General features: G+C 35.1%; 1 protein-coding gene across 7 annotated transcripts in view; it reads right to left on the reverse strand.

The window, feature by feature from the left end:
• NIPBL (NIPBL cohesin loading factor) overlaps positions 1-14,084 on the reverse strand; it is a 156,862-nt gene that overhangs the window by 91,544 nt on the left and 51,234 nt on the right. For 6 of the 7 annotated variants that reach the window (XM_041396023.1, XM_041396028.1, XM_041396030.1 and 3 more), the window contains 3 exons: positions 6,667-6,810; positions 4,041-4,206; positions 2,790-2,920 (listed from right to left, as the gene is read on the reverse strand). In XM_041396023.1, the coding sequence (XP_041251957.1) occupies positions 2,790-2,920; positions 4,041-4,206; positions 6,667-6,730 (361 nt within the window). In that variant the 5' untranslated portion in view covers positions 6,731-6,810. Of the gene's footprint in view, positions 1-2,789; positions 2,921-4,040; positions 4,207-6,666; positions 6,811-6,903; positions 6,922-14,084 lie in introns of those variants that run through there. The other variant, XM_041396025.1, reaches the window with a different exon arrangement.

Here is a 14,084-nt window from a genome sequence, read left to right on the forward strand (position 1 = left end):
ACTCTGTGCCTCATGCTACAGCCTGTAACACCATTCTAAGCCCTAAGAAACAAATCTTTTAAAGGCATAGTACCCCTAAAAAAATTAAATCAGATAACAGGACTCATTTCAAAAACAGCCTTATCAACACCTAGATTAAAAAACATGGCATTAAGTGAGTATACCCAAACCAGCTGCAAGCAAAATAAGAAAGTACAATAGACTGTTAAAAACCACCTTAAAAACATTGAGTAAAAGATCTTTCAAAAATTAAAAGCAGCATCTAGTAAAGGCCACGTAATTAGTTAATACCTGAAGTTCCACCAACCGAGCAGGCCCTGCCCAATCTGAGCTCCCGTGTAAAGCAGACAAAAACAAAGTCCCAGTGATGCATGTCAGAGGTTTGTTAGAAAAGACAATTAAGATCAATTCTGCCTTAACTACAAACAAACCCAGTCACAGAGTTATCTCTAATCAAAAACCAAGTTACACATAGTAGATAATTCAGAAAGATGAAACAATACAGTGTGTACCTCAGGGAGTTCTGATTATTAAGTAAGAACTGTATGTAAATATCACTGTTTACTACATGTTACTGCTGTTGTCTAGATAGAGCTACATACTATATATATATATATATATATGTATGTATGTATAATGTATGTGTTTATAAAGTTAGAATATATGTTAGTTTTAGTAGTAGGCTAACATAATAGAGATAAGGGGTAGAATGTCCTAGGGTGACTTTATATGCTTGTATCCCAATTCATCTGTTTAACCCAGAAATAAGTTTTGCACCTTTAAGACTGGTTCTGAAAGCAAAAGGACAGAAAAGAAGAACAGCTTGTTATCAGAAACTGCATTTGCTCCCCTGCATCCATCTCTCCTAGACTATGTTATCTGCAACACAGACAGCAGGACAGAGCTCTCCTTTGCTTTTAGTTAATTTTTATCTAGCTAAGGCATAAAAGTTCCCTAGACTGTGTTTTTCTTTTTCTTAGAACTATTCAAACCTACTCTAGACTAAAAACCCAAAAGAGCACCGGGAGCTCAAGCCTGTAGCCCACCAGGGCCTAAGACACTGCATTCCAGTGCCAATAAAAAGACAATAAAAAACAAAGCAAGCCAAGCTACAATCCACAAAGGGGAATTTTTGAGTTCGTCATTTCTTCAAAGTGGCAGGAAATTTTATTGTTTAATATTGTTCAGTTTTTATGCTATTGAATACTTTACCTGTTAAACAAACAGGTTTTTCCACTCTTCTCCAAAGAAATCTTTTCCCAAACCAGTTAGAAGAGGGGTCACTTAAATCTGCTTTCTAAAAGAACCCCTTTAGAGGTTTTCTCGCAAATTTGCCCTAAACCAAGACAACTGTACAGACAAAGTTTCAATTTTGTGCTCAAATTACGGAATGCTCTTTTTAAAAACTTAAAAATTATATCTATTTGTTCTTCGTCCCTAATTTAAAACGTGCTTTGAATCACAGATGTGGTAGTTTCTGGGTTAAAAGAATGATAGAAAACATAGAATTAATTTTCTAATGCAATTCAAAAAAATCCCCTAATTAACTTAATCTGTGATGGAAAACTCTCACTTCTCTATCTCTCTTATGGATGGCAGGGGCAGGGGCAAGACTTGCAAGGCCCAGTCGAGGTAATGTAAAAGAAAAAAAGAAGAAAAAACCCAAAACTAAACTAAACACCCAACAACAACAAAAAAACAGGTTTTCCACAGGTTACCACAGACGGGTAACTGTATATGTGATAATGATGTAATGAGAAAGAAGTAAAAACGAGCCCCAAACACTGGGTCTGAAATGGATTTGAAGTTAGTCTGTGGCCATTAACACCACAGTATCTTTTACTTTTTCACATTTTTGTCATATTACTGCATAGCACAGAAAACACCATCCTCATAGAAACATTACTAGAATAAGATTCCTTACATATTACTCCCAGTCTTGCTACTGGTTTTTTTCTTGTAAAAAAGTGATATATAAAAAACCATTTTAGCATTCCTACCAAATGCATAGAATGCATTTCATAAAATCATAATTCAAGTTAAAAGTTACATAAAAATTCTTGTACAACTGAACTGTATTACAGCAGCATACATGCTTTAACTAGGATGGCTCAACAACAGGTGATTTTTCAGTTAGATACATATTCTTATTAAAAGTGCATGTGTGAAGTTTTTTCCTTTTACACACAAAAGTGCACTTGAGTTCTTGTATAAGTGTAAAAAAATTATTGAAGGAATTGACATTTATGGAAAGATGCATAAGGTTTTAGTCTCCCAAAGTTCATAAACAGCTTAGAGCTGTAGGGCACCACAAGTTACTAAGATGAGGAATGGAAAGGAGGAGCTATTAAGGATGCCTCATTTGACCTTATTCCTTAGTCCAGAATGGTTAATAACTCTCACTGCAATGATACACTATAGTCATCGCATACACTAAGATCAATGCATATGTTTTAAACGTCAATAATTTACCAAGACATATGAACCTAGGCATAAAAAATTCAACTTAAAATTGTTTCAAAACAAAATCCAATTACTTATCCTACAGATTAAACTTTGAGGTGACATGAAACATTTTTTAGAATAATACCTGGTAGCTTCTATTTTCCATCTTTTTACCATACAATTGCTCTTAGAAGATATTAAGGTACATAGCTTTAAATCACTATCAAACACAAGGCAAGGCATAAATATGACCGTTGTGCTCCATATATATTTGTGGTTAGTATCAGTCCCCTAGATTTACAGAACAACATAAAATTAATCAATAGATAATCAAAAATCCTTACCGCTTTGTACCCCGTATCTGTTTTGCATGCTTTTCTCCCTGAAAACATTAGGATTCCTTGCCAGAATAGCCTGCAGCAAGACTGGTATATCTCCTTCTGGATCATCACTGCCAAGGTTATCTTTCAACTCTCTGGAATTGTGGAAGTAAGCAAATAAAGAGGCAAATGCATTTTCAAATTATAAGAAACTATGAGTCAAGTAAAAGAAAACAAAAACCAAAATAACCAAAAAAAAAACCAAAACCAAAATGAAAGAAGACAATTTACTGTTAAAATATAGGAAAAATCAAGTTTGCAAAGCACTGCTTCCTGCCTCTAGTTTTTTTCACCCTCTTCCTTAAGGAATGGCAGAAGAAATATTCCTGCAAGTCCTCATAATCATTTTCTGTTACTAAACTCTTACATATATGTGGCTGTCAGTTTAAGACTCTCATAAGAAGTTTCTTAGACCCATTTTTATATTTAGTCTTCTCTACAAAAGAACACTTTGGCATAACATCAAGAACACATTACTGCAGGAGTGAAAATAACATATGTATGAATGTATAACATTCAGGTTTCAACCCAATGCTTTAAAAATCTTTTTATTTTGAAAAGGGAAAACTGGCTTATCTTTGAGATCACAGGATTCCCTCTGAACCATAAAGAAATGCAATGGATTTTCTATAAATGCATCTGTGCACTCCTTGTATGCTTTGAGGACTTTTAAAAGCTACTTCCATTTGACCAACACAAGTAAGTTAATGACAGGGTTGTCAACATAAAACAATTCAAGGGACACCATTGAAGGAAGAAATAAAAAAAAAAAAAAAACAAAAAGAGAATACATTAGCATACTTGATGGCTCAATTGTTAAACTACTTAAGTTCAATACCTAATCAGAATTGACACAGGTGTCAAAAATGTTCTTTTGGGTATGTAATTTGTCTATGCACATTAGTGACTGATATTGAACGCAAATCAGTATTGCACAATCAACACCACAAAGTCTGCACTCTAGCCTATCGAGAGGGGAATAAGCGTTAGATCTGTAAAATAACTGCACAGTTAGGCATAAGGGCTGATGGACGATTATTAACATTGTCTGAATTAAGCATTTGACTCTTATATTGCAGCCACTTACTAAGCAAGCCTAAGGAAAAACCTGCATATTCTAATTTTCATATTCTCACAAACAAACTTCTCAATCCAGTAAATTTTGATTTCAAGGAGTAAGGATGGTGATCTGATCAACAAGTTCAAAATACATACATGTGATCTGTTGACACCTGATTGAGACTGTGGACGAGCTGTGAAACCAAATTTTCATCCCTGCAGGCCAGAAGGCAGTTCACCTCTTCAGCTATCCGTCCATTGAAAAGCAGGCTTTTTGTTGTGGTAGCAGGTAAAGGTGATGGAAGAGGCAGCTGGTTCAAAACTGTTATGAGAAAACAGGAAGAACTTTAAAATCATTTAACACAAATGAGACACAAATACAGAAATGTGGACACCCCCTTACTCTCTTATGAGATTAAGAAAGAAAACCTGACAACTAGACTTAAAACACAGGGAACACTTCTGAATTTTTAAAAAATTCTTAAATTCACACAAAGAAACACACATCCCCATTCACATACCCACACTGGACTCTCTAAATATTCCAGAATATTAAGGTCTTTATAATGTTCTGGCACCTTTCTCCTGAAGCCAAAAGCATGGATAAAAAATAAAAGGAAATGCAAAATTTTTGTAATTACATGCAGTACTGTAAGGGCATTGAGAATTTCAGTTTTCTACTCTGATCTCAATATTTAATCAGTGTTACCACTTTATTATAAAGCCTTCAAAGAAAAACCAGAAACACCAACCCACCAAAAAAACCAAACAACCCAAGAATCAATTAAACGCACTAATTAAATTCTCTCTTATTTGTTCTTCTCTTCTTGTATTTACTCTTATGTAAACCATCTTCTCAAGACAGCCCTAGTATTGTTGGTTGGTATGTTCACTGAAATATCAATGCAGCCAGAAAAACTTACTCACAAATCTTATGGAAAGATTTAGTGAAAACATTATTTTAATCAGATTATAAGCACACTTAATTTCTTAGGGCATTCTTTGGTCTGAAGACATAACACAGAATTGTGCATACAAGAAGGCTTGACCAGATGATCGTAGAGTTACACAGACCAATGGAGGTTAAGCCAGGAGAGGCCAAAAGGCTAGATAAAGAGTAGGTCACCACAGTTGGTTCAGGAAAACAAGCTGACTCTAATTGCAAGTTACCAGGCTGATCACGTCCCTGAGATCAAGGTTTTAACTGAACCATTAGAAACAATTACATTAAAAAAACCCCAATCTAAGTGAAACATATTTTTCAGTTCTTTAATATTTTAAAATTTAAAAAGTGGGGTGATTCCAGCATGTTTACGCCTTATAATGTATGTCATTGCTGTACTTAGGAATAAATTGCAATTCAAATAAAAGTTTGTAATATATTAATATCACTAGCTTTCATTACTTGCAAGAGATTCCCTTGAATGTGCCTGAAACTTGGAAAAATTAGCAATATCAGCAAAACATACGGATTATGTTTTAGCCTAAATTTAGCTAGCCTACTCTACTGCCTTCAGGCATCATATCATCCATGTTTTCAGGGCAACTGGCAACTGGCCTTATCCATTACAGTTCAGTGTTTAAAGGAACTCCTGCACCAGAGTCTGATCAGTGATTTCCACCAGTTAAGCAACCTTACCTGCAAACACTTAATTCTGGAAAACTGTCCACAGCCAGAAACTACTATCTGCATCCTGATGGTCTGATACCAGACACATATAGTCATACATAGATACACATTAAAATACATAACCTGCATCCTTCATTTTAATACTCCAGAATATACCAGAAGTACATGAAGTGGTTTTTTCCTCCAAAACATCTGCCTTTTTTACTGTGAGCAATTAAATTCAATTGCTGGATATATACTTCCAGTGTTTCTTGGAAAGCCTCCAATTTTCAACAGTGTAACAACAGAAGTGCTTAGAAGAAGCACCTAAGGTCACTGAGTCCAATTATCCTCAGAAAACTGAGCCACAAAATCTTTCTTACACTATATAAACAAGATGCCTCTCTGTCCCTGCTGCTCTTACTGCAATGGTTGTTCTAGGTCCACACTACAGAATAATAAATCTCCTCTTAGTTTTCACTAGAAAATTTTTTTTGGACACATTATAAGGATTTGGTTTTGTGTCAATATCAGCTTGTAATATAAATAGCTATTTTTCTTTCCTTGCATTTCTTCCTTCCTTACTTAAAGTCAGCACACACACTTCACATGCTCCCTTTGCAGGGTGAACAGCAAAGAAAAAAGACTCAGGTTTAGCTGCTTATTTGTGTTCTAGCAGTCATTTTGTGACCCTATTAACTAGTTCAAAATTAATGAACTAGTTTTCAAGTATATTCAGTATATTCTACAACTCTCTTGATTAGTTGCACACCAGTCTAATCCCACATCTGTCTTTTTAGTGAAGATGATGTGATACACGTTTTAGAAGTACTTTATCATTAATATATTTATTTTTCTTTGTATGGTACCCAGATATGTTACTAAATGATATTGCAAACAAATAATGAATTCCTATATTTTGTTTCTGGTTTCCTTAAGGGGCTTTTTAACCTGTATTTAATTTCATGCTTAAATATGCATGGGGTTTTTTTAATAGACTTTTAGAATTAAAGCAATAACAATGCTAACATATTTAATGACAAGTCTGAGTTTAAACAGATTTAACTATAAGAACTCTAAAAATAAAAATGTCTTTAGAATTTTGAAAATGCAGATATTTACCAAAGAGGTAGAAAAAAGCATAGTAAAGACCAGAAAAAGAAGAGTACTTACGGTCTGTAAGACTAGCAATCCCTGCAAGAGTAGTGATGGGAACATGAGGCATATCCCCATTCATCCTGAAGTTCTGGGAGAGTAGTGCCTACACAGATAGTTCAGTTCAGGTGCCAGCTATCATTACTTCCCATCTCCCAAGCACTAAACATAAAAAGAACAAAACCAAATAAAATCTCTCAGTTTACTTTTTTTAAATTTTACATTCATTAACATAAATGAAACACACCATACTACCTTTAGCTGCATACTAAGTAAATTTTTTCAAGAGTGGGTAGAACAATGTGGATTCTAAGTAACAAGTGGCATTAGCCAACTAAAAGGCAAGCTTCCTTCTGGTCTCCGAAGCAACTCCTTCATCAAAAAAAAGATGCAAGGTAAGGCAATTAAAAAAAAAAATTGGTCAGGTTATTCAACACTGACTCAAAAACTGGTAACAAAACTTCTGTTAGTTCATGCTGAAGAGTAATCACACTTAATGCATAACCAGTTTAAGTAATTAGCTGTTACATTCACTTCCCAGTATCACAGAAGGAGGCATTTTCATAAAGAGACCAGCAAAACTAAAAGTAGTAATTTAGATTTAAAAATAAAGAAGCAAACATACTGACAAATACAAAATCTAAGTATATTGTAGAAGTAGCAGATCAAGACAAGATCTCTTCAATACATAACTCTGTCTGGACAACCAACTACCAAAAATTCTAATTACTCCCCTTGGGGAAAAAACAAAGTTTTGCCACCACTGAATTAGCTCATTTCTTTCCTGTAAAACAGCACATTTTATATTCAACAACAGAAAAAAGGAATTAATTCACTTGGATTTCACTGATTATAAAGATCCCAAATGTAAGGAAGTCCACACTGTGAAAGGAAAACCAAAAACTGCAGTTCCAAACCATCAAACATCACACACTACAATCCCCTAGTATATTGTGAAATTTACATGATTTTTCTTAAGACATTAAAGGAATTTGATATATGGTTACCTGTTGTAGACAGGCACTTGTGTTGACAGTTTGGGAAACAGTAAAGAGTGTTTCACTTATCTACATCCTCTTATTCTCTTAACTCTTATTCTCTTATCTATCTAAATAATGATTTACTTACTTTACAAGCCTACATTTTTGAGAATTACATATAAAATACATACAAATCAAGAGATCCTGATAATTTCCTTAATAACATTCTTTCTTATGCCAAACCAACATGGCAACATATGGCAATACATCAAGCACCACTGCTTATAAATACATACAGACTCCAAGACAAGGAAAAGAAATGTTACAAGGCTTTTTGTGCTCAAAGTCTTCATCAACCAGTGAAATTACCTTTTCAAAGTTTCCCTATCTGCACGTTCTTTGAAAAACTGAGGTTAAACAGAACTGACAGTGAGTTGACTTCCTTTGCCACACCTGCCACAATCTCATTCTGACCTAAATTACTTTTTAAAAATTAAAATTATAGTACCTTGCCAATACAGAAATCTAGTCAGTAAAGAAAATGCTACAGACAGATACTTTGTGTGGATTTTTGTGTTTGGGGTTTTTTTTAATCCAGGAGAAAACTTCCATCAGAACAGTTCCAAGTACTACTCAATACTCAAAGGTTTTTTACCCTAAATGAATAGAAATATATGCAGAATTTCAGTGCTTGCCTAGTTACACAAATAAGCAATTCTTAAAAAGAAATTTTAAGAATCAAAGAAAATGCTCTAAAAGAAACCCATAATGAGTCTGTGGCAATAAACCCACAGGAGATAACACTTTTTAAATCCAAGTTTTTACTGAAAGTCTAGAAACTAAAGAACACCTTTCACACATAAATTGTATTTACTATAAAAAAATGTCACGTCTGATGACTTCTCCTGACTGAAACTGCTTCAAAGGAAAGTCCACATCACCAGCCAGTATTATTGGAAATTTTTATGTAGCACAGAAACACTGAAATATAAGGAAAAAAAAAAGTCTATTCACTTTCACTTCCTCATCACATGAGAAACTGTCACTCCTAATTCAAGTTTATTCCTGTCCTGGTTTAGGGCAAGTTTGGGAGATAACCCCCAAAGGGGCTTCTCTACGAAAGCAGATTCAATCGCCCCACCCCCCCCGCAACCGGTTCAGGAGAAAATATCTCCTTGGAGAAAAAGTGGAAAGAAACCTGTTTATTAAACAATAGAACCCAAACAATATTAAACAATAAAACTTCTCACTGCTCAAAAAAAAAAACAAACCCAAACTCAGAACAGTCCCCTCCCGGGGTTGCAGTTCGTCTCACTCAGTCTCTGATCAGTCTCTCTGGTGCTGGAAATGCCGCGGCCCAGGCCCGGCCAAGGGGCCTCAGGTGGAGCTGCCGGTGCTCTGCTGGGTGTTCAGTCCAGAGCAGGCTTGAACAGATCCAAGAAAAAGGAAAAATCACAGTCCAGGGAACTTCTTTGCCTCAGCTAGCTAAAACTAACTAAAAGCAAAAAAAAGGGGAAAAGAGGAGCTCTGTCCTGCTGTCTGTACGTCCGCAGACAACACAGTCGTGATTGGGGATAAAAGCATCATATAGTCAACCCAGGACAATTCCTAATTCAAGTATTACTGCCATAACAAAGATAATTATAGAGACATTATACAGGAACAATTCCTCCAAAATCAGACACTTGAAATTAGAAACCTTCTCCACAGATACAGGATAAGAACCTGAACCTGGCAAGGTCCAGACCTCAGAGTGGAGCAACTGCAGTGAGCAGGGGAAAAGTAAACTTTCTTTGTAAGAGAAGAGTAAAAGGGATTGGTTTGTTTAACTAACAAAACAAAGGTCAAGAGGGGATGTGGTTGCTCTCTCTAAGGCAGTCAAAGGAGGCTACAGAGGAAGAAAGCCACAGAGCAATGCTAACAAAACAATAAATGGACACATAAATGCAAGCAAGAAGAAAACCAGAACAGAGTTTTTCACCATCAGAGCTGCCAATTTCTCCAACAGCCTTAAATGAGTAGAGATAAGCAGCACCACTACACCGAAGACTGATTGTACAGATGTTACAGAAGGGACAGGATGTGGTTGTCTGCACCAGCTGGGGGCTAAGCACGGTAATTCAAGAAGTCCATCTCTGACATTATGAAGTTTCTGTAAGCATGATGAAATGAATAAACAGATGAGAGTAAACAAGACAGAAAGAGAGACTGATGGGATTAAGTGATGGGATTAGTTTACAAAACAAACACAATATGAAGAAACCACATAGTAATATCTGGGTCCAAATACTACATCTGTTGTGTTGAGGGCAAAATTCCATCTGTTATAAAACTGGCATACAAGGCAGGATTCAAATTCAGAAGCAGAGACTAAGATCCAGTGAAACTACAACTCAAATTTGATGCTACTGAGAACATAAGAAAACCCATTCATTTTAAGATTTTAAGATCTCAAGCAGTTAGGAGAATAAAGATTGACAACTCAAGACAGTATAGGTGGTTCCATATAAAACATCAGCACAACACGTAACAATAGCTTGACTGTTAGACAAGTTTTATTGGGGTTTTTCTCCTCTACCTCCATTCCCCAAATATAAGAAGGATGCAAGTTAAAAGTACTGTTGCAGCAGTTTATTATTAGTCAAGAAGAACAATAATTTTCAATACCTAAAAATTTTCCATTGCCAGGCTTGTTTAGTAATTGTTAAAAATAGTATATTTTTACCCCTTAACTGAAAAAATGAAACTGTTAGTTACATTAGCTGAATTACAGAAATTAAAGATCTGCAGTGGAAGGCTTTTAACCAGTGCATTAGACTGTAGTGTAGCAGTTCAGAAAGAATACAAGAAAACCAGTCTATATAAATGTATGAGGTCTTGTATATTCAATATATAGGTACTTATGCTCTTGTTTCTTTATAAGAAAGAATGGATACCATAGTAGACATTTTCAGGAGGAAGGAACTGCAGTACACAAAGGAAGCAACACAAAGAATCCCTCAGTGAAAGAAAACAGTGAAATGGCAGCATATCTAAAGAATAACGCAGGAAAAAGTTATCATCATAATATACACTAATACAGAAAAGCCAAGCCAACATAGAAAAGGAAGTTGTATTAAAAAAAAGTTTAGGCTGTGGTTAATAAGTACAAATTTAAAGTGTTATTTTTGTAAGTCATCCTTTTCCCTTTTTTTTTCTTTTTAAAATTATCTATATTACCCTTTACTGCAAAGGCAAAATTAAGGGAGGAAGAGAGGATGAAAGTAAGTAACTGGGAACAATTTAAGTACAGACATTGACATCCAGCAAAGAGAAACTACAACCATAAAAGGAAAAAAATAACAACAACCCAAGCAAACAAAACAAAAAAATTACCCTGTAAAAATAAAATAAGAAATATAAACAAACTGCAGTTGTAATATTTTCGGATATTGCATTTAACTATCAATTAAATGATGAGAGGACTCTGACCACTGGTTATCATATAATGGCACAAGTTCTGCATTTATGAAACACTCCTCTTGGTTGAGAAACTGTCGTGTCTCTAATGAAAATACCAGGTTTTCCGCAGCTTTGCCATGTGCATGCATGAGAAGAGTAAAAAACAAAACAAAAGGAAAAATCTGTTTATGCAGTAATACAAAAAGGCTCAGCAGTAAAGCACTGATAAGTAACCAATCTCAGTACTGGGCAGTTTCCTATGTACATTTAAATGTTTCATTTCTCCTTCTCCAGGGTATTCTTTAACTTATTATATTTTCAGATTTAAAACAATGTATTTATATGCAAGTGACCTGATATTTTCCAAGAAGTAAAAAGGTGGATTAAAATCAAGTTTTAAAGAAAAGCTACGATATTAGATATGTTTTTCTTTTTTAAATACATTCTATTAAGTAGAGTACTTTAAATAGTCTTATTTTTCTTAGATTATGAAATCTTTATTTAGCATTAAAGTACTTTAAAAAGCAGTTACAGTTTCCCATATGTTCAGTAACATCACATAGATATAACCACAGCATCATGATCTTGACTTTTCTTCTTTTGCATAACAAAATTAAACTAGAATAATTATGTATTAGCTAATTAATAATTTAGATGAAGAGTGGACCTTTTCTTTTCTTTTAAATCAGCAAACCTGAATCACAAATTTATGAATCTTTGTCTCACAGTCAGTTTGAAACTTCTACATTTTACAATAAATTACCTTTCTCGTTTGTTACTACACAAAGCCTTGCTATCTCTCAGTCCATAAAGTATCCCTCAAAAATGCTTAAAGATTGAGAATCACAAAGAGAATGAATTAATATTCTTTAGTTCTCATTCAGGTAAGATACTGTGACTGAGGTACATCAGACAGATTTATCCACAAGAGGGCAGATTTCCAGTTTCTATTCCAGAGCTACAGTTTTATACAATGACAGTAAGTTTCCAGAACTAAATGCTTTCAAAAATACTTCAAAAAACATACTAAAGAAGGAGATACGGTTGACAAAGCATAATCTAATACGTAAGTATCTGGGGAGGGGCAAACATACATATTAACAATATAAAGCATTTAAAGCTAATTCAATCTCAGAAAAAGTCAGTATTGGAAATACTGAAAAAGAGTGAACATTTATTAATCAGCTGCCTGATGCAGCTGTCTAAGGTTAAAATAGTAACACAAGAAAAATTAAACTACTGTATAGTTATTTAAGTTGACAGCCAAAGAGGTGGTTGCAGCATGTGGGTGGAGGTAAAGGAGAAGGGAGGGTGCAAGCAGGGAAGAGTGTCTATGTGTGTGTGTACTAGTGAAATCTGTATGTTTCATTCATAAAGTGATCAGGCAGCAGAAGCAGTGATGCTGACAAAAGTGAAAAATGAAGAAGTCTGAGACAAGGATTACCTAGTACAACTTCTAAACCAGTATTAGCATAATGTGTTTTCCTATACTAGGTTAACAGCAAATCAAATCAACACAAACTACAATCATTGTACCAAAAAAACCCAACCTTAGTTTAAAGTACTATACTGCACAATTTTAAGTTGCTTACCAGTATACAGCAATCTTCAGGGGAAAAAAAATTAAAGCAGCCAGCTTCTTAATCTGTAATTACCACGACATTCTTTTGGGCTCTGCTGCTCTTATTTGATAAACAATGACACTGATGTCCCTCCCACCCAAGCGATACCAGTGACACCACAATACACAAGAAGAGAAATCCCAGCACAAGCAGTGAAAGCACAGACAGAATAAAACTGGTCTGTGAATTCAGCAAAAGATACCCCCTAATGCAGGAGCACATGTAATTCTACCAGAATAAGCATCAGTCATGCTCTGTACCTGTAAAAACTCTTCCTGGGGAAAGAAATAAAGGGAGTTGACACAATCAGACCATGCCCGAATTCAGACCAGGCCTTTTGTAGAGAACAGGTGCTTATAAGTAATATGCAGCTTCCTGGATCTGTGGGACAGTGGGACTGAGTGAGCCACGGCAAGTTTGCTGACAACTCTGAGCTGTGTGATGCAGAGCCACACTGGAGGGAAGGGGTCATCCAGAAGGACCCGGACAGGCTTGAGAAGGGGAACCGTGAAAACCTTGTCAAGTGGAGCTGTCAAGTGGAGCAGTCATGATACTACCCATCACTGAGAAACGAACATGAAGGGAAAACATCAACCTACTTCAGTAGCTCATACATTTATTTCTCATCTGCAGTACATTTTCCACACGCAATTTTTACTCCAACAAAGAAAGCAAAGCTCTTTTGAGTAAGCATAGCCCTTGTGCTTGCTCAGGCATGTATCAGTGGCCGATATTAGATATTGTTCATTTTATTGGAAGAAAATAGCTAAGGGATGTATAGAAGAGCAAAAGCAAATCAAAGACTTCATTTAAGTCAGCTCTGCTGAATGGAAAATACTTTAGGTTGCAATACCCATCTTCATTAATAAAACAGTTGTGACAGATATTAGGGAGGAAGTAGCAGCTTGGTTTTTTTCAACTTTCTGGAATGTCTCATGTTAGCTGTTAGTAGTGCTGCCCTTTCATAAACACAATTGTGTACTGACTTTTACTTGTATTTTAAAGACTTTTTGACCTTTTATTTGGCTGGAACTTAACCAGACTAAAAGCCTAGTGATTAAACACTGAACCAAAACCTACTTAATACTAGTCTCTTCCAATTTTTAATTTTGCATTTCTGCACTTGAACTCTCAGATGCTTCATAAGCTTTACAAAACAAAATTGGTATGAAATTAATCTCTTGAGGCAGCAGCTTATTTTATACAAGTCTTCATGACACACAATTTTTGCCTCTTTTTTGATTTTGAAAATAAATTAAAATCCCTCCAAACTTCTTCCATATACACTAAGAAAACAGACTCACCAGTATACTGTTTCTTTAGTAATCCACAATAAACACAAACATAAAATTCTATATAAACAGATTTAGTGAGCTGCATTTCAAAAACACAT

This window comes from Onychostruthus taczanowskii, unplaced genomic scaffold (genome assembly GCF_017590055.1).
Source record: "Onychostruthus taczanowskii isolate IOZ18803 unplaced genomic scaffold, ASM1759005v1 scaffold123, whole genome shotgun sequence".
Lineage (NCBI taxonomy): Eukaryota > Metazoa > Chordata > Aves > Passeriformes > Passeridae > Onychostruthus > Onychostruthus taczanowskii.